General features: G+C 42.5%; 1 protein-coding gene across 1 annotated transcript; it reads right to left on the bottom strand.

The window, feature by feature from the left end:
* Positions 1 to 4,982: 4,982 nt before the first annotated feature.
* On the bottom strand, positions 4,983 to 7,148 carry LOC114547724 (mucin-5AC-like). The gene is made up of 9 exons (XM_028567062.1): positions 7,113 to 7,148; positions 6,924 to 6,986; positions 6,747 to 6,834; positions 6,470 to 6,632; positions 6,273 to 6,383; positions 6,036 to 6,167; positions 5,836 to 5,946; positions 5,618 to 5,731; positions 4,983 to 5,513 (listed from the first exon to the last, which is right to left on the bottom strand). The coding sequence occupies exons 1-9, from the start codon at positions 7,123 to 7,125 to the stop codon at positions 4,983 to 4,985; spliced, it is 1,326 nt and encodes a 441-aa protein (XP_028422863.1). The 5' UTR covers positions 7,126 to 7,148.
* Positions 7,149 to 20,095: the final 12,947 nt, after the last annotated feature.

The raw sequence follows: 20,095 nt of genomic DNA on the forward strand, positions 1-20,095 counted from the left end.
ATTTTTGAAAATAATCATATAGTTGGTGTTCAAACTGATTGTACGACTAGCTTTACCTTGAATAAACAGATTCTGCACTAAATATATACAACTAAGACGTCGGTGATGGACATACTGTGTGAAAACTTTTGAACTTCCAAATTATCACAGGCTTGATTCATTAAATCGTCTATAATGAGCAAATTATTCTTAGTAGTAGGCAAGAGTGCCTCGTCAAGAAACGATTCCGGAGACCTTGTACAAAATTTATATTCACCGTTTTAAGCAATTGATCGTATATTGGTTGCCAGCATGAATAGATGTATACTATGTTATCAATTTTTGTGAAATAACAGAGGACATGTTTTCAATAATGTCTTTGACAAAATATGTTTTTCCACAATTCAAGGACCACTGATAACGAGGCTAAAAGGGTGTTGAAGCCTACCATCAAATCCTGAAACATCCCTAGTAGCCATAAGGGACGGTTGTATATAGTCTTGGAGCACACGTCGTTTGTTGTAAACAACCTGTACTTTCCTTGTCAAGGTGTCGTTTTTGAGATGGAACTGTTTTTTGTCGCGCTTTATTGTGAATGCTGTTGTGGTCAGACGGCTAGGATGCTGCTGGTTGGTCACAAAGGATTGAACAAGACCAATTAACGATTCATGTGTAACCACTTTGGCATTTGAGGCATTAAGGGTCACACCCTTGCATTTAACTTGTGTATTTCCTTGAGCAGTCCTATAAGCATAGCATTTAGGACCCCCGGAAACAAACTCCGTTATATAATCTTCGTTAGGAGCCCCACAGACTTGAGCGCTATTTAGTTCATCCGTTAAATCGCCAAGATAAGGCCCTAGAGGGGGGATCCACTCGCCGTCTCTGCTTGTGAACAAAATGCTGTCAGTATCCACATATAAAATACGTTCCTGCAGTTTATCCAACAAATCATATAGCTCCATGCGAGCGTAGGCGGTGGTCATGGCTCCTATAAAAACATTCACATCTTTTACTCTGGATGCTTCGCCATCTGTGTATCTCCACTGGACAATCGCTACTTCTGGTGAGATGAATGAGAACTGGCGAACATCAAAAGTGTCGCTGAACATGAGCTGTGTGAAGCGGGATGGTTCCGTTATGAGCTCAGCAGTAGTCATATTATTTCGCATGGCGAATTTTCCCCAAAGACTATTCAGAAGCAGTTTATTTGTATGCCTGACAGCTTTGTTAAAACATATCTTGGACGGATCAAGACGAATGCCTTCATGTGCATAATAGTCATCTATGTACTTTTGTTTTTCGTCTTCCGTCTTGATATGTCCAGGGTATCCTGAAGCTTCCTGCTTACGTTTAAGAAATGTTTTAACATAGGCATTAAAAAGCTGATCAGTTTTTTTTCTGGGAAATGCCAAACTTCAGCAATGGAAACAATCTTGTACCCTTTCTCTCTGGCTTTCTGTAATTCAAACGTCACCCAAACGCCAGACAACAACCGCTCTCTTGATCGCTATGTGTGCAAGGTGTTGTTTGATTCATCTGAACAGCACACGCAGCACATAGGGGAACATCAGTTTACCGTTACAGTGGTAGGGCAACACAGGGTGATACAGGCCTCTGGGGGGTGCTACTGTACATTTCACAATGCCAAAGTATGCGTTTATGTCATCAAAATCCTTGTGTATTATTTGGGGGTGTCCTATTGGATAATCTCTTTTGGACTGAACAGTTGGGTACAAACTTGTGAAATCATAGTATCTGATCTTTTCATCATTTTCTACCTTGTGGTACAGCTTCATTGCATTTGTGCGGCCTCCAAAGAGGGATTCTCGTGGATTGAGACGCCCTGGTTTTTCATATGTTAACATGAACTCCTTAACGTCAGGGTTAGTGTCCACAGCCTGTCTCCAATCACATTCCCACATCACCACAACTTTCAGCTGATGCTTATTTTTTAGAACAGCCACTCTGTTATGGAACTCCGAGCGCAGCTCACCCTGTGTTTTTTTTTTGTTTTTGGCGAGAGGATTGACTTCACCTGGCGCATAGCACTTATCACAGCCGTGAAAGAAGCAGCCATTAAATTCATAACACGTGTGCGTGTCTTCACAATAGCCATCTACAAAGAACTGACCGAATGACTTTTCACCTCTGTTCAGAGCATGTTGTATGTCAAGGCCCTCTCTGTCTGCAACATACTCAAGCCACTGTATTGAAACATCAGAACATGTCTTGTTTTGCCTAATGTAGGCGCCTTCGTATGTCAGAGCAACAGTGTCTTTGGGAAGGAACAGCGTTTTAAATACACCCATACATGAGGAGGCCAATGTAGCGTATGCAAACGGGTCTAGGCCTGTGCACTCGTGGAAGGCCTCTCTGTATATTTTGCATGCTTTAATCAAAACCGTTACATCGTTAACACAATAGCTGTGCATCTCTTTTCGAAAGTCAAAAGGCGTGTCGCGGACCGTATCGTACCACTCCATGAACGTTTTCTTAGAGGTGTCACTCATAGCATCATAACCATATAGAGCTGGTGCAGGATACGGTCCAATATAATTCTCATTCTCTCGCTTGTTAAATTCATGGGGGAAGAATCCTTTGAGAAGATCAGAGAACCCCATTGCTGCCGGAGTTTTAGACAGAGCCATAGGGATAAAACTGAACGAATCGATCCAACGCTGATTGAAAGTAGAATCGATCATCAGAAGCACCCTTGAACCGCATAGTAATAGTTGGACAAAGTTTCTGACTCACCAGATACTCTAAAACTATATAACTGTCAAAACCTGAAGCATTGTGTGCTATAAAAGTATAGCCTTTGTATTTCTCCTGTCTGTAGTTCTGAATGAATGATGCGGCGCAATTTGTTGTTTCGTAGCAGTTTTTTTTGCCCGTCCATATCCATAATGCATACAAAATTAGCTTCATGACGACCACATTGATAACGTGTTTGAAATCGTAAAAAGAGATACTTATCACTACTTTCTTTGCGTTCTACGGGTTGTATATAGCAAGAGTGCTTAGTAGCACCTAAAGGCTCTCTACAATGTAGGCATTTAGGTTTTTACAGCTGTGTGGATTTTTCGACACACGATATGTTGCGTGACAGGACTCGCAATATTTGTATGTATTGCACGGTATAAGCCCGTGTTTCCCATCGGGTTTTTATGGTTTTCAAAACACTGTTGCGATTTGCATATCGTCTACAGTCTCTGCATTTAATGGTCTTGTCAGGTATACAAGCAGTGTAACACACATTACAATCCCAACTACAATGATGTCCCAGAGGGTTCTGGTAGGTCTTGTAACACCCCTCGCAAAAGCGTAAGACGCCCCAAAAAAGCCGTTTTATTTACGATGAGATAATAATGCTCGTCATGCAAATACAACCACGCTGTTTTCACATCGGGTTTGTCGTGCGTTTTGAAGATTGTGGGTTTTTTACATCCAGCTACATGATGGAATATCACAATTTTCATTTTCAAATGTTTCTGAAATCTGTCAACATCAGAGAACGAAACTTTATGTGTGTAGTCAAAACCCAAATCACTATGCAGCTGCTTGGCATAATTCATCTTCTCATCATGCGACAATCTGCTGTTTACATAATGTGCCAGGCAGAGAGAAAAGCAGAGATTGTCGTTACCAGCGTTATTCTTGGGATTATACAAAGCATTACCTTTTTCTGACAATATTTGATCGTAACCAATGCTTCCTAGTTTTCGACGTCCCCCACCATTCCCTCCCGACATATTGCGCGCTATTGTCACAATTAATTCTAAAGAGTCTTCGGTCAGTGAATTATCGTTACTCTGCATCGCCTGTGCTACTTGCTCCAGAAATGTGTCTGTGTTATAGCCATCGCTTGAATTCAACATTGTTTGGATAGGGACATCTACGGCGGGACCCCTTAACTCAACATTTAAAACACTGTCCTGTGTTGCATTACCCAACGCCCTCTCTATTAAACCTGTTAGGGTGCTATACACCCTTTCAGGAACACTACCAATATCCGTCAAATCAATATTTCGCAAGTCAACATCTTGACGAAATTCAGCAGCATTAAAAAGGGGTATCTGTCTGGATGCTATTTCAGATGTTACCTTAGAAACCCGCCCCGCACCACACTGCACACTACCCTGAGGATTTTCTGAGGGTGATGGAGGGGTCTATAAGCGCTTGTGGACGGTTGGGGACCAGTCTGCTCATCTGTACAAGATCGTTTTGAGGGCTGAACACTCGGAAAAATGATGATGGTCTCTTATTACTCTGATCTATGCCTGTGGGGTCTGTATTTGATGATTGTGTAGAGTCTGTATTGGCCTGTGTATTGCTGGAATATACGCTTGAAGGACCATTATGTGACAACTGCGCAGGAGCAGGTCTATCTGATGTGTGTGTTTTCTCACTGTTGCTTTCACTAGGTCTAGAGCGAGGCATAGATCGGGCCCATGCTTCGAATATTTTTGCATGCATTGCACACAATCGTGCAAAATCCTGAGGATTGTTTACTGCTCTTGTGTAATCGTCCTTGCACGGCCATTCTAGTTCCTCATCAATACGAGCATCACACTCCCCTAGGGGTTCAGATTTTTTTGTTTTTTTGGGTGGGGATGACATTTTTTTTTTTATTTATTTTTTTTTATTTTGCACAAACTATAGACTGTTTTAACACTTTTTTACTGCGGGGTCATATTCATTGTGTTTTTAAGGCATACTATCATAGGATCAAGCATTGAATTGAGAGAGCTGACATGAGAGGCAATAGCTGTGCCAAAGCCTGTGACCATATCAACCAAATGCGTGTTAGCTCTGGCCTGAATGGCTAGCGCAGTCTCAAAGTCTGTGACCAAACCGGTCAATTGTGTGTTAGCTGTTTGCAAGACATCTAATTTATTCATAAGACCATTGTTTTGTTTTCGTAATTCGGCTAATTCTGATTGTATTTGTTTATAAGGGTCAGCGACTGCAGGTTGTTGAGGGATGTGTTAACACAATACTCAAAACTCTGCACTCTGAAGTAATGTTAACTGCTCAGGACCTCCTAGTGCCCCACCTTGTTCAAACCGATTGTTAGTAATATAATTAGGTACTGTTTGCTTATCAAGGAATGGAACGTTAACCTCTAATACATTTACAGGAGTGGTTATGGCGGTATTAGCGCTGTTACACTTTTTATCTGCCACAGTTATAACAGAGGTGTGTGGTATACAGCTGACATAATCGGTGCCTTCCTCGGTGCTATAGATACAGTTAAAGAGGTATTCACCTACATTATATTCAGGGTCCTCCTGCAAAGCAGCCTGACACAGTTGGTGGGGTGTAAGCTGTGTTGCTGTTGGTCCAGTGTCTTCAGACTCTTCTCCCGTAGCTCCCCGATTTGTCTGACGTGATGTAGGGACGGGTGCTGTTAGCTCTGTGTCTTCAGACCCTTCGCCTGTAGCTTCACGATTTGTTTGGCGTGATGTAGGGGCTGTCGCTGTTAGTCCGGTGTCTTCGGATACTTCGCCTACTTCTATGGCATGGATTGTCTAGAGGTATAACAAAATATTTTTGGTTAAATAAAGACACACACAAGCACACACACACACACACAAGCACACACAAGCACACACACACACAAGCACACACACACCTCATCAGATGTCTTTTGTTCCCTCTCAATGGAGACACTTGGTGGCTGGTAGGGCGTTGGTGTACTAGACGACGACCGATGCAAGGACTCCAAGTCTTTGCGTGCCGTTAGCTGCTAAAACAAAGGAAAAAGCCTTTTTAACAATATATACATTTTATTTAAAAATCTTTTATAACACAATGTAAATATATTCTGCTAGCTACAAATGCGTTTCTCACCTCTGCAGTGGTGTTAGGAACACCCGATACAGTGTCTGGGTAAGGCGTGTCTGGAACAAAGGAAGGGCTTCTTCTTTTGGGCGGGAGACCGGTCGTGTATGGCTTCACAGGCTGGAATTAGCATTAGATTAGATTAGATTTTTTTTTTTTTTTTTTTTTAAATACAACACGCTATTTTACTGCTTTCCTTTTAAACTCACCTCAATAGATCTCTTCCTAGATCTCTTCTTAGGCTTGTGTGGACATACGTATCTGCTCCATGGGGGTGACTGTGTGAAATCGTCCTCAGGCGTCAAATACAATGTAACTAAGTCTTCCGTCGCCTTTAGTTGCTAAAACAAAGGAAAAAAGCCTTTTTAAAAATATATACATTTTATTTAAAAAGCTTTTACAACACTATGTAAATATATTCTGTTAGCTACAAAAGGTTTTCTCACCTCAGCTGCTGTGTTACTATCATAAGATACAGTGGTCGGGTAAGACGAGACCGGAACAAAGGAAGGGCTGCTACTTTTGGGCGGGAGACCGGTCGTGTATGGCTTCACAGGCTGGAATTAGCATTAGATTAGAAAAAAATCTTTTTTTTTTTTTTTAAATACAACACGCTATTTTACTGCTTTCCTTTTAAACTCACCTCAATAAATTGCTTCTTAGGCTTACGATGGCGAACGTTAGGCGTAGCAGCTTTCACAGAGAGGGGCATCGAAGCACATGGTCTTTCAACAGGATTGATTTCAGCCACATGGGAGAGCGAGTAGCCCTCGCCCTTGCGGATCCTTTGTTCAGGGGCTGATTGTCTAGACAAAGAAAAATATATATATATATATATATATTAGATGGCTACAAACACAGTGATAAATTAAACAGTAATAAATATTACATACTGAAAGAGATAAATAAACCGTAAATACCTGTTTGCTGTGTTCTTATTCCTTATTAGAGTGGCCTTTGGTTTAATGTTCTGGCGTGTTGGGGTCTGTAGGAATGGGCTACACGGAGCTTTTTTAAAAAAACAAAAACAAAATGAATGAAAACACAGTACTAAATCAATTAATGCTGTAGTGTATAATATATTTATAAGTTTTTACCTTGTGGTTTAATAGTTTCGTCAACTAACACAGCCACGTTATCCCAGCTCTTTGCACGATCACCTAATGATGCAAACTACATTATAACACACACAAAAAAAAAAAAAAAAAAACGTTTTTAAGTCACAAATGTCTGAATGAATTAAATACCTTACAATAAGCTTCTTTTTTTTTTTTTTATATACTCACCAAATGCAGCCATTGCTGTAGAACCGAATCCTCTTTCTTCAGAGGACTTTGTTGAGAAAACGAGGGAAAGTTTTAGCTAGCCACGTAGCTACAAAATGCAGGTAACAAAGTGAGCAGACCCCGTCTTGAAACAAGGGGTTTTAAACACCACAAACCAAACCCCTTTATGACGATTTAACACTCACAACAAAAGACCCCACATTTACAAGCTAGCTACTGGTCTAACACAACTTTTCTTTTTTTTTTTTTTTTTAACACTAGCGTCATGTGGTACAACCCACCAGCATTACGAACACACGATCAAAGTTTTAGCTAATTCATGAATGACTGAATGAATTAAATAGCTTTGAACATTCTTAAACACAAGCTTTACTTACCACTTGTAGGTAGCGATGAAAAAAGAATTAAAAAGTGAAACTCCAGAGGGCTTTTTGATGTGGAAAAAAACGTGGAAACAAGCTAGTTACCAGACTAGCTAAAAAAACATCTAAAAAAAGAGCTAAATAGCAGTAAACAAAAGGCTAAAGAGGGCACTGCTGAGAAACGATCCCTAGTTGTTTTTCACCAAAACATAAGACAAACGCCAGATGGCCTTTTGTTGCGGAAAAACGCAACGTGGTAAAAAGGGTACTACAGGTACTATGAAATCTGTGAGAATACGCCTCCGCTCAAGTGCACCAGACCCCTGTAGTGGTGAAGCGGCCGCCCACTACATACGTCACCACGTTCGCGAAATGCACTCCCATATTCGACCACTAGATGGCTATCGCGGTGTTCCGACATTCGACCGCTGCGTCATCACATCCGCTAGAGGCGCCGCGCAGCATCGGCGGCGGGATGCGCTCCCATATTCGGCCGCTAGATGGCACTCGCGGTGTGACGACGTTCGACCGCGACGTCATCACGTTCGCGGTATGCGCGCGCAACTTCGACGATTAGATGCAATACCACATTCGGCCACTAGATGGCGACCGCGAGTACCAACGGGCACCCGCGACGTTACATGCACGCTCATATGACCAGATTACATGGCGGGTTTGCGCGTGCGTGTGATGACGTCACACATGCACGCGCAAAGACGCCATCCTATTACTACTGACATGCACACAGAGAGACACACAAACAGACAGACAGACACACAAACAGACAGAAAGACACAAACAAACAGACACACCCACACGCGCGCAAAACGGCTGAGCAGAGATACGGAGGAGTGGAGAGAATCGCAAATCGAGAAGAGGAAATAAAACACTGAGAAACATCGAGAGACACTTGAATAGCTAGCTTGGAGAAGATCTAAGTGGAATAACGAAGCTGAAGAGGTGACACTACGACACTTTTCTTGTCCAACAGCAGTGGTTTAGAACAAACGTTGTGCTAGTGTGCCTGGCTAAAGTTGGAGCTAACGGCAGAGAGTTGCTAATTCGGAGGACGCTGATTTTGGACCGGAGAGAACAACAGCGTGTTTCCCTGCTGAAGAGGACTTTGCTGTAGCTGGTGACTGGTTTCGTGTTTGAGCTGTGTTTCTTGGACTAACAGCTAACTGTAAGTTGGATTTCTGTGTGTTTGCTTCACTGAAGAAAACGTCGGACGCATCACACACGAGCTACCATCAACCCTGCAACTTTCTTTCTTTTCCCCCGTGGCGCAGGCGCGCGTGTGTGTGTGTTTGTGTGTGTGTGTGTGTGTGTGTGTGTGTGTGTGTGTGTGTGTGTGTGTGTGTGTGTGTGTGTCTGTTTTTCTGCCAGTCTTTCTGTCTGTCTACCGGTCTTTCTCTCTGCATGTCTGTCTGTCTGTCTGTCTCTCGCTCTCTGTCTGTCTGTCTGCATGTCTGTCTGTCTGTCTGTGTGTCTGTCTCTCTGTCTGTCTGCCTCTCTGCATGTCTCTCTGCCTCTGCTTGATTGATTGATTGATTTTATTTGACACAATAAAGCCCAATGACGTATTTCCATTGTGGTCCCTATAAGGGCAGGGGGAGAGGACAAGTGGCAGCAGATCGCACATCAATCATTCATCATACATTAAACAAATTCATCCATGTTATACAAAAAAAAACCCCAATAAAAATAGGTAATGACTTGCTTGTTTAAAACGGCCTATGCTTCTGCCTGTCTTGAGTGTACCAGGTAACCGTTCCAAAGGGTAGTTCCAGCATAAAGAAAAGACTGTTAGTCTACTGTTAGTACAAAATCTGTTGAGCTACCCCAAGTGGAGTACCTATGAGCTTCATTTACTCTATTAAAATAATTTCTAAAATATTTGGGAATATCTCCATAAACAATTTTATGTACCATACCCAGCTGCAACTGAGATACTCGATCCTCAACTTTCAACCATCCCATCCCTTTCAAAGTGGGAAGATTCCAGATGAGTTCTTATGGGGAGGCCTCCAAAGGGGCTGCGCCTTGGCTGACCTGCTCGGCCTCCGGAGGGGCACTGCCCTCGCAACGTCTTGTTTGGCCGCCAGAAGGTTTCGCCTTCGCCGACGGCTGCCCAAGAGTCCTCGACATCTTGCCTGGCCGCCTGAGGGGCTTTACCCTTGCCGTCCTGTTTTGGCCGCCAGAAGGATTCCGCCTTCGCCATCGGCCGCCGAAAGGGTTCCCCTTTCACTGCTGCCAGCAGCCTTGCTGGCCTAAGCAGATCAGTCCCCTGTTCCCAAGTGCCCATGGTTCCCTGTGCCCTAGTGCCCTCTGTCCCCAGTTCCCGAGTGCCCTTTGTCCCCAGTTACAGAGTGCCCTCTGTTCCTAGTTCCCTAGTGCCCTCTATTCCTAGTTCCCTAGTGCCCTAGTTTCCATAGTCCCCAGTTCCTGAGTGCCCTCTGTTCCCTGTCTCCAGTGCCCTTTCTCCCCATTGACTCTCTGCCTCCCCTGGACCCACTGCGCCCTCCTTGGGCCGTTTTGTTTTTCTTGGACATTTGTTGTTCCTCCTCCGGTCTTCCCTCTCCGCCCTCCCAGGGTTGTTTTTTGTTTTGTTTGGGACGTCTGGGATCCGTCCCTTGAGGAGGGGGTACTGTTGTGGTTTTGGACTTTTCTGTTGGGGTTGTTTATATTTCTGTTGCCTGTTATTATATTCTGTATGTTTTTGTATATTGTTTCTGAGGATCGTGTATATTTCTGTTCCCTGTTGTGTATATTTCTGTTTCCTGTTTTATTGTGAAAGTCTGTTTTTCTGTCCTGTCTTGTCTAGTTTTATTTCCTGTGTTTTCCCGCCTTTTTTGATTGTCCTGCCCCGCCCTAATGTGTTTCACCTGTTGTATCACCTGTTCCTTGTTTGCTCATTAACTCTTGTATTTAGCCTCTGTGTTCCCTTTGTCTTGTGTCAGATCGTTTTGTGTCCGTTGGTATGTTTCGGTCTGTGTGTCTGTGTGTAGTATCTTCCCTGCGGTCTCTGTGTTCCCGCTTTTTTGATATCCTGTTCTTTTGTTTGATATTCATTCTGGACTTAGTTTTTGCCTGCCTCAGTTTGTACTCCTTGTGTTGTTGGTTTTTGCATTTTTGGCATTTTTGGATCCTTTTTGTATTTGCTCAGGTTTTTCTGTTATTAAAACGTCAAGCAACGAAACTTCTGCCTGATCTCTGCTTTTGGGTCCTCAAATTCAGGGCCGGCGATTGCTATAGGCGACCTAGGCGATTGCCTAGGGCGTCAAATATGTTGGGGGCGCCGTGTCGCCCTTAGGTCTACTTCCCATTAATAATAGAATTAGAATGACAAGCGAAATAAAACGTGTTTATTAAACATGATCATCCTAAGGCGCCCCATTAGCCACACGTTTACTTGTCAACCTTTCATTACGCAACGTTTCCAGTCTACGGGTCAGACTCAAACACACAGAGCTCTGAAGCAGACCTGTGCGTGCTTAGTGTCCACTCTCGCTGTAGAAATAGAGACGAGCAGCGGCACAGACACGGAGCTGCTGCAGCGCACCTTCCCTGGTCTGTGCAGCTTCAGGTTTATTATCTGCTGTGGGCATGCTGCGGCCGTTGTGTCCCTATTCCTGCCTAGTTTTGTGTTTCTACCTCCGATGTAGAGCAACGTCCCAAACAGGCCTCTGTGTCTGTCAGGAGGTCTGAGATCTACCGTATCAGCAGAGCAATCACGTAATGCACAGCAGACTATGGTGCAGGTGGATTCTTTTCTGAAATATAGTGACTTTATTCTTGTAATAGCCTATTGTATTATCACTTAATTTTTCTCAAAATATCACGACTCCTCCAAACCTCAGAGAAAACAGATGAGATATATTTTGATTGTGCACAAAGTTTTGAACATGAGCAGAAATCTTGCTCAAACACATCTAAAATATTACAGTCCAGGGGTTTATTAACTTATTAAAATGAATTCATAAATCATTCAGTTGAATAATTGTCACATGCACATTTAAGGAGGTTACTTCCTCAACAAAAGAAGCAAAAGTGGGAAGAGTAAATGTTGCCTAGGCTACATGTGTGCTGACTCAGATATAATTAGTAACATCGATCCAAAGGAGAATAAATAGATGAAAGCAATACAGAATGCCTGAGAGCATTACTGCAATATATTCCATTATGTTTTTATATTTGGATTGTAATCTGTTTCACTTTAGATAAAGATATTTCCAGCATAAATTGATTCAGAAAAAGGTAAAGAAAAATAAATGCATACATATTCACCAGAATGCAGGAAATGAAGTATTTAATGCTCAGAATTTTCACATCTGGCAATGCGAGAAAGGGGGTTGCAAAACTCAATCTTGCCTAGGGCAACCACAGGGCTAGAACCGGCCCTGCTCAAATTCCCCGTCTCTTGACACTTTCAATAATATTTTATCCTTGTCAGAAACAACCAGCGCAGAATCATCTGCATATAAAAAAACACTGGATGAACAAGCAGACTTTAGGTCATTTATATATAGCAGAAAGAAAAGTGGACCCACAACGTTCCCTTGAGGTACCCCACAGTCCATTCCTTTTGGTTGAGACATTTTCCCCCCCAATGTCCACTACTTGCGTTCTATTCTCCAGATAGGAGCCCACCCATTTCAGTGCTAGTTCACTAAAACCCATGGCTTTCAATTTATACATTAAAACACAATGGTCAACTTTATCAAAAGCTTTTTGTAGGTCTAACATGACCATGCCACAGAAGTTTCCATTATACCTCTTTTTTTATATATTCAGTTAGAAACAGTAATCAGAAATCCGTATAGTGTGATTTACGAAAGCCAGACTGGCGCTCATAAAGTAGGTTTTGTGATTTTAAGTAATTATCAGTCTGTTCAAAAATTGTCTTTTCAATTATCTTTGACAGACAACCAAGAATTGAGACAGGTCTATAATTACCAGGGTCTAGTTTACTCCCTTTCTTATATAGTGGAATCATTCTGGCAAGCTTGAGATCATTGGGAAAGTATCCTTGTTCTATCGACCTGTTTACAATATGAGTAATGCTTGGAGTAATGATCTCAGTGGCATCCCATCTAGATTTCACAAATCTAGATGGAATGGAATCTAATCCTGGAATCAAGCCTTTTCAGCTTCTCAAGAACAAGTGCCTCCGACACCTTTTCAAAAAAGAAACTCCCCGCCTGGACACCTAACTGAGAGTAAAAGTCATGCACATAACTTTTACCATATTGACCAGTCTGGCCAGGTAACTTTTCCACAAGCTTCCTGGCAACAGATGAGAAATACTTATTAAAGCTATCTGCCACTATCTCCTTCTCTGATGTAATGTTGTTGCCAAGATCTAGAGTGATGCTAGTGTTTTTTGTTTTCAGCCTTTTACTGTAGCCAAGTTGCTTAAGGGATTTCCATAACTTTCATTTCTGTATTCAGCAATTCTTTTTATTGAAATATGCCTTTTTAGTATTGACCACTAATCTATTAACTTCATTTATTGCCTTTTTATAATCAGCCCAACTCTGCTGATCCTTGTTTTCTCAGAATTTACCATACTTCCTATTTCTTATCCTAATTGCCTCAAGGAGGTCATCATTTACCCAGGCTTCTGTTCTCGGCTTTATTCTAATTTCTTTACATGGGGCTACTTTATCTACAGCGTCTAAAAACATACTTTTAAATGAGCACCATGCTTTGTCCACATCAATACATTGCAAAACCGTAGACCAGTTCATTTTATTTAAACAGCCATTCACTGCTTCTTTGCTATACTTATTCAGTGACCGGGTTTTTATAGAAGTATGACAGTTGAGCACTGCTTTGCTTGATCTTTCTAGTACAGTGCCAGTCCATATGTCTTCGCTGTCTTCATGCATGTATGCATGTCTGTCTGTCTGTCTGTCTGTCTGTCTCCATGCATGTCTGTCTGTCTCTCTGTCCGTCTGTCTGTCTCTCTGCATATCTGTCTGTGTGTCTGTCTCTCTCTGTGTCTGCCTGTATGTCTCTTTGCCTCTCTGCCTCCCTGTCTCTGTCTGTCTGCCCATCCGTCTGACTTCATGCCTGCCTCTGTCTGTCTGTCTGTCTCTCAGTGTCTGTCTGCCAGACTGCCTGTCTGTCTCTCTGTCTGTCTGTTTGTCACTTTGTCTGTCTATCGATCTCCTCCGCTGAGTCTGCTCCGTTGATCAGTTGACTATAGGCAAACATATTTAAGATATAGCAACGTATTTCTCAAACATCTTCTAAACAAGTTGATTTAAATTAAAAACTATTCTTTAGGACACAGAGGTTGGTTTCTGCAGATTAAACTGCTCAACACTTTATAAAGTACTGTGCTCCACCTCAGCCAACTACAGCAGCTGACATATGAAAGCATTAGTGATTAAAAAGCATTTAATGACACCAGGAAAGGAGCCAAGCAGCACAATGAGCACTTTTACTTGTTGATTTACTACTTTTACTGAAGCAGAACAGGGTTTCCTGCCCCGCTGCTTACCAGAGAGCAGGGTCACAGCTCCAGTCTGCAGTGCAGGTAGATGTCACTGACTATCCCAGAGAACTGGAACAGGTTGAAGGAGAAGGAGTTGGATGTTTCCAGTCCGTTTCCCTCCATCCTCACCGTCTGGTCAGCAGAGTTGGGGCATCTGCTCAGAAACAGAAAGTCAGACACCATGACATCAGTTTCATCAGCAGTTGATCCTTACAGCCGCTGACAAAGCCTCTGAGTCTTTGCTCACCTGTTACTGATGAGGTCGTATAGTACACTACTATCAGCTGACGGCTGATACTGAGAAAAAGGAGGTTAAACATGCCGTAAAAACTGCCAAGCTTAAATATAAAAGAAAGTTGAGCAATCATTAAGAATGGGAACCTTCGTTCAGCTTGGCAAGGTCTGAAAGACCGGTCATTCATATATTCATTGGGTTGAATGTTATGTGGAGCAATTGGAAATGCTCTCCTCACTGGATCAGTGGCTGCAGCTGCCCCCTGCGTGGCCCAAAATGGCAACCAATTGCCGGAATCAGCGGATGGTGGAATGTAGCGCCACGTCCAGCATCCCATGGACAGAAATGCTCTCCTGACAGCGAGCTCAAATGGAGATGCCCAACCAAATTAACCTTGCCTCTTCTCACCCTTTGATGAGCTTGAGACGCCGCTGCCACCATCCCGCTCTACCGCCATCTGTAGGAAGATGTTGGAGATAAGCGTCAGGCAATTTCCTGTTCATTTTCTAATCATTTCTCTCTGTCTCTCTTATGGGGCTGGGTGTGGTATTGCAGACTTAGACTTACTGTAGAATATTTAGTCTTGCTTTACCAGGACATTAATTGCCCTGTGTTAAAAGAGATGTTTTGTTTCATGCGTTATTTTCAAGCCTTTGTGCCCCACGGTGCTTAAAGTCCTACAGCAGCACCAGCTGAGAAATCAAAGGCACTGGAGAAGGTTCCAACACGCTTTGAAAATCACAGTCTGTAATCCTACAAACTGGATTTAAATGCATGGCCAAAAACAGTTCAGAGGTGCTTCTGCATCAGAGGTGAGTGACAACTCTACAGTGATGGAAGAAGCCCTGTATCATCGCAATGTGCACACACCAGGCTGTTGTGACTCAATGAGGTGGAAAAATCATGACATGGCTCCCTTTTCAGCACCATACAGCCCCCGCCATGTCCTCGCCTCTTTAGGAGACTAGCAGTAGGTCTGTGTGATGTGATTCCAACAGGTGAAATGAACGTGAACACAGATTGAGTGATTCTTTTGCCCCATAGTCAAAGTAAATATTGGAGCCATTCTTCACTATTCTGACACTAAAATTTCATTTTTCAGACGGACACATCAGGAGAAAATGAACTTTGTTTGAGACCTGTTTCAGTCTCAGGAACAAACTCTAGCGAGATCTGACAACACAGAGAAGCTAACTTCAGATAATTTGTGAACGCCCTAACAACACTAATCTCTAGCTGTGTAAATATCTAACGTTAGCAAAAAACAATACAAATATAACTTTTCATCCATCCACACGACGTTCACTACACGTTCAAATGAGGCCACGCCCCTTAGGAGACAGGAAGTGTGTACCGTTTCATTCCATTGGTGCTGCTTGAAATCAAGGGGGTAAGCTTCGCTTCAGAACTCGAGCCATCTATGGTGCCATTTTGTTGCTAACTGGCCATCACCTCCTGTTAGCATTCCGCTGACCGCCATTTTTTTTTTACGTCACTTGACTGCAAATAACTTTACATCAGAAATGTTTGAAGACTATTTGTCCGTTGTTTAGTTCCAAAGAAACACGACAATGTATAAAAGGCTTCATTACCTTGTACCTCACGTTATGGCTCCGTAGCAGAAGTTTTTGTAAAAATAAGCTAACGATTCAGTTGGAGGCTGCGCAGTAAAGCTAGCCATCACCAGAAAAGTGCTTCTAATAGCCTTCACTGGTCTCCGTCCAGAGCAATGGGGTCTATTGGTCCATTATATACTGTCTATGCTTGAAATGCGCTATCTTTAGTATAGAGGATCTTTGGTAACAATGCTCCGTTTCAGCACAATTGACCGTTCGCAAAACCCCGCCCTCGAACGGTCCTCGTCCAATCCTAGCTCAGCAACTGTAACTAAGGAGAAGGACCCCCGTCAAACATTGCGATTTCAGCAAGATGGTGAAACGATGCGCCTTTGGCACCTGCAAGTCTGACACCAGGTACCCCAAAAGTTTAGAGGGAGGGGTCGTTTTTTTCGCCTTTCCAAATTCCAAGGCCCAAGCGGAAAGATGCCGACAATGGATTAAGCAGTGTGGGAGACCTCACTCACAGCTAAATGCCTCGAAGATTAGCTAATAAGCATAGCTACATATGTCTGCTCCAAGGTAAGTAAAGCTAGCGAGCTAACTTATGGCAGTTCGTGTAAATGTGACGTTATTTGAATCTATTGATACGTGTTCACAGAGACAACACGAAAATGTGATGTAATGTATTTCAATGGGAAGCGTATTTTGTGGCCACAGCACGAAAATGGTAGGGAGTAATATAAAAAGCCGAAAATCCGCGGCGCGTCTCCCGGCGTTTAAGGCGCCCTTTCCCCGTAAGTTTTTTCCTGTCTCCGTGAACACGTATCAATAGATTAAGAATAACGTGGACATTTACACGAACTGCCGTGAGACCGGGTTGCAATTATCAATAAGTAGTTTAAGTAGCTAAGTACATAACAGTTACAATCTATAAAACGGGACTTAAGTTAACAGTTGTGGTTCTATATAGCATTATTATCGAAAGTAGTAAAGTTAGAACATTAAATACTTTATTATTCAGTAGGAAATTCAGGCAACCTGATAGCTGTTAGCCTGTCAAGCACATGTTGCTATCGACACAGATAATTGAAGAAAAAGAGAGATTAAAGAGGTTGACGGTCGTTGAACACATCCCTCCACTGCATATTGCAGCCCTTTCTGTTGTGCCCTGGAGGATATGTCTGCTGCATTACTCCAAAACCAATCACTTATACCAACAGGTATGGAGCTCAGCCCAGCCATGGCTATGTGTCTGGTTCTCAATTGTTTGACGGGCGTAGTAACAATAAGTAGGGGGCGTGGCTTTTGCGAACGGTCAATTGACAGTGCTCTTCTGTTTTAGTAACAACGCTGTTTCCGCACTATGGACAGTCCACTCTGTTTTAGTAACAAGGCTCTGTTTCAGCACCATGGACAGCCCCCCGTAACAAAACTCCGTTACAGCACCACGGACAGCCCCCCTCTGTTTTAGTAACAAGGCTGTTTCAGTACCATGGACAGCCTCCCTCTGTTTTAGGCGTTTCTGTTGCGTGTCAGCTGCGTGGCAGCTGCGTGGATTTTTCTGTCTTTACACACCAGAAAAGTGTCTGACGCGGTGCTGCTGCTGCCAATCTTGTCTGGACACATGTATGTTTCCCATTGATAAAATTAAATACCATGTTAAACTGATTTGATTACAGCAAAGATAACGTTGGCAGAATTGACGGCAAAATATTCTACAGCATATTTCCTTCTATATTGACAGGTGAGAAACTTTCAAACATCAACATGTCATTTATTAATATTTATTCGTGTCTAAATGACATATAAACATCTTTTCCTGTTATATTTTGCCTGGAAACGCTTCCAATACGCTTGTGTGTTGCGTGAAAAAGAGGCATTGGTTCTATCTCTAGCAGGCGCGCATTTTCAGCGCGGCTCGAGCCGCGCCTGAGATGTGCGTGTCACACAGTCAGTGTGTAAGCTCTAACCTGTTAACATGGGAGCCGAAATAAAAACGGACACGCCACGCATCTGACACGCTCACGCGACGCAGTCAGTAGCTAAGTTTCCATCCACTTGTCAATCGAATTATCTGAAGTTCGGTAAAAACAACTCATGCGAATAATGCTGGTGAAAGTGTGTTTCCATCCAACAGCTTTAAAGCGAATAAAAACCTTTACGTAATGACGTCACATGCTTTTTTTGTGATTAAATCGGTATATTGAATTGATTTGAGACTTTTTAAGGTGTTTCCATTCATTTTCGCACTGAATCGCACAACATTCAAGCAAACATTTGCGAACAAAGTTTTCCTAGACAAAAGTAGTTCTTGTTAATATTAAAAGCCAAGGAAGCTACAATGGGCCTTTGGATCTGATCTGAGCCGAGGATCTGATCCAAAGGTGGAACTTGCCTTTTATTTTCCCTCCGGCACCGCTGCGAAACAATTCTCTTTTTTGAGACGTGTATCGCTGTTTGAGCGCCTTCCATTTACTCCGCAGGACGTCCCACGGCTTGTCCTAACCTTTGTTGGTCATTTCCTTCGCAAGTTCTTGATAAATTATGGCATTTCTTAGATTTTTGCTATCTAAAATAGATGTTATATTTTGCTCATAAATTAAATTCAAAAAGTCTCTTGTCTCCTTGTTCGTCCACTTACACCTGTCATGTGTGCAAACAGAGCGGAAATATTGGACGGAAATGAACTAAAACTTATTCTTCTTTGTTTTGTGGCGGGTTGCAACCATAAAATGACCTAAAACTTAATCGCAATTCATTAATTTATTCGGCAAATAATGTTTCCATCAGCGTTTATCGCATAAGCCGTATATCGATCAAGAGAAAACCCGATGAGACCGATCGTATTTCCTTTGAGTCGATATTCATGAAATTCTATCGAATTTTACTGTTTCCATAAGGCCTTTTTCATTCGATATCACTTAATTTGGATAAAAACGTGTGGATGGAAACATAGCTAGTGTGTAACCAGCCTTAGTAACAAGGCTCTGTTTCAGCACCATGGACAGCGCCGTCTATACACTCTCCTACGTGTGTGTTCTAATGTCAATCGCTGGTCTTAAATCCTGCAAGGTGAAATTATCTCATATAAGCCGCCTTTTTTATCTTGAGGGCTTCCAGGGATTTAAACAATCACTTGTTGTCGTTCCAAAGATACCTTTCTTAAGCAAAGCAGAACATTCATTACCTTATACATGTAAAAGCTGTACATTTACACACACACACACACAACTGATGCTGTCGTACAAGGAGCCACCTGCTCAAAACACACATTCACACTAGAGGATGGATACCCGACCTGAGCCCGACGGGACCCAACGGGCCGGGCCGGGTTCGGACAGATATGTAGAAATGATATTCGGGTTCGGGTCAGGCTTGGTCATGTCTGCGCGATAAGGCATTGAACATTTTAAATTTAAAACAGTTTATTTCTTGCCATTCCAGCCGGCAGCAGTAGCAGTGAGCGCAACTTCAGTGCTGCTGGCAGGACCATCGAGCAGAGGAGACAAGCCTCGAAGCCATCCACAGTTGATGCAATCCTTTTTCTGCATAAGAACATGGATTAGCCTAAACTTTGATGGATGGATTATGTAAATAGATCCTATGTTGCAGTTTAGTAGCCTATACAGTTTTCGAGGAACGTTAATGTTACTTCGCTGGGGACACTTGTTTTGTTTTGAATTTCATTAAGAGACCTAGGTCCAAAGAACCTCGTGTGTGATTTTTTTTAATTTTGTTCTGTTAGCTTGGGCCATTTTTGGTAGGCCTATGTTAATTTCATTTCAATTGGCTATATGATTGGACCTCTTGTGCGCGCCTGTGTTAAGGTGCGCTTGTTGCCTCGTGTGCGCTGATGTGCTCATCTGTTGACATTTCCGAATGCCTTCCTACAGTTGCTTAATAAAAGCGGGCTTTCCACACAAACTTACATGTGTCATTAGTATGAGAAAGAAATTTGATTTTAACTGTGTCGGGCTCGGGTTGGGTTCGGTTACTGCTGTGTCGGACATGGGCCGGGCTCGGACAGAAAAATGCGGCCCGATCTGCACAACGCTATTCACAATTCGCCACGGGACTGAATGGGGATTGAACCACCGAGCTTCTGATTGGTAGGTGACGACCACCTGAGCCACAGCCACCCCCCACACACATGGATTTAATGTATGCTTATATATGTGTATATATATATATATATATATATATATATATATATATATATATATACACACACATACATTAAATAAATATATATAATCATAACTATATATATATATATATAAAACTATATACTGTATATATATATATATATATATATATATATATAT

This window comes from Perca flavescens, chromosome 21, assembly GCF_004354835.1.
Source record: "Perca flavescens isolate YP-PL-M2 chromosome 21, PFLA_1.0, whole genome shotgun sequence".
In the NCBI taxonomy this organism is placed as follows: Eukaryota; Metazoa; Chordata; class Actinopteri; order Perciformes; family Percidae; genus Perca; species Perca flavescens.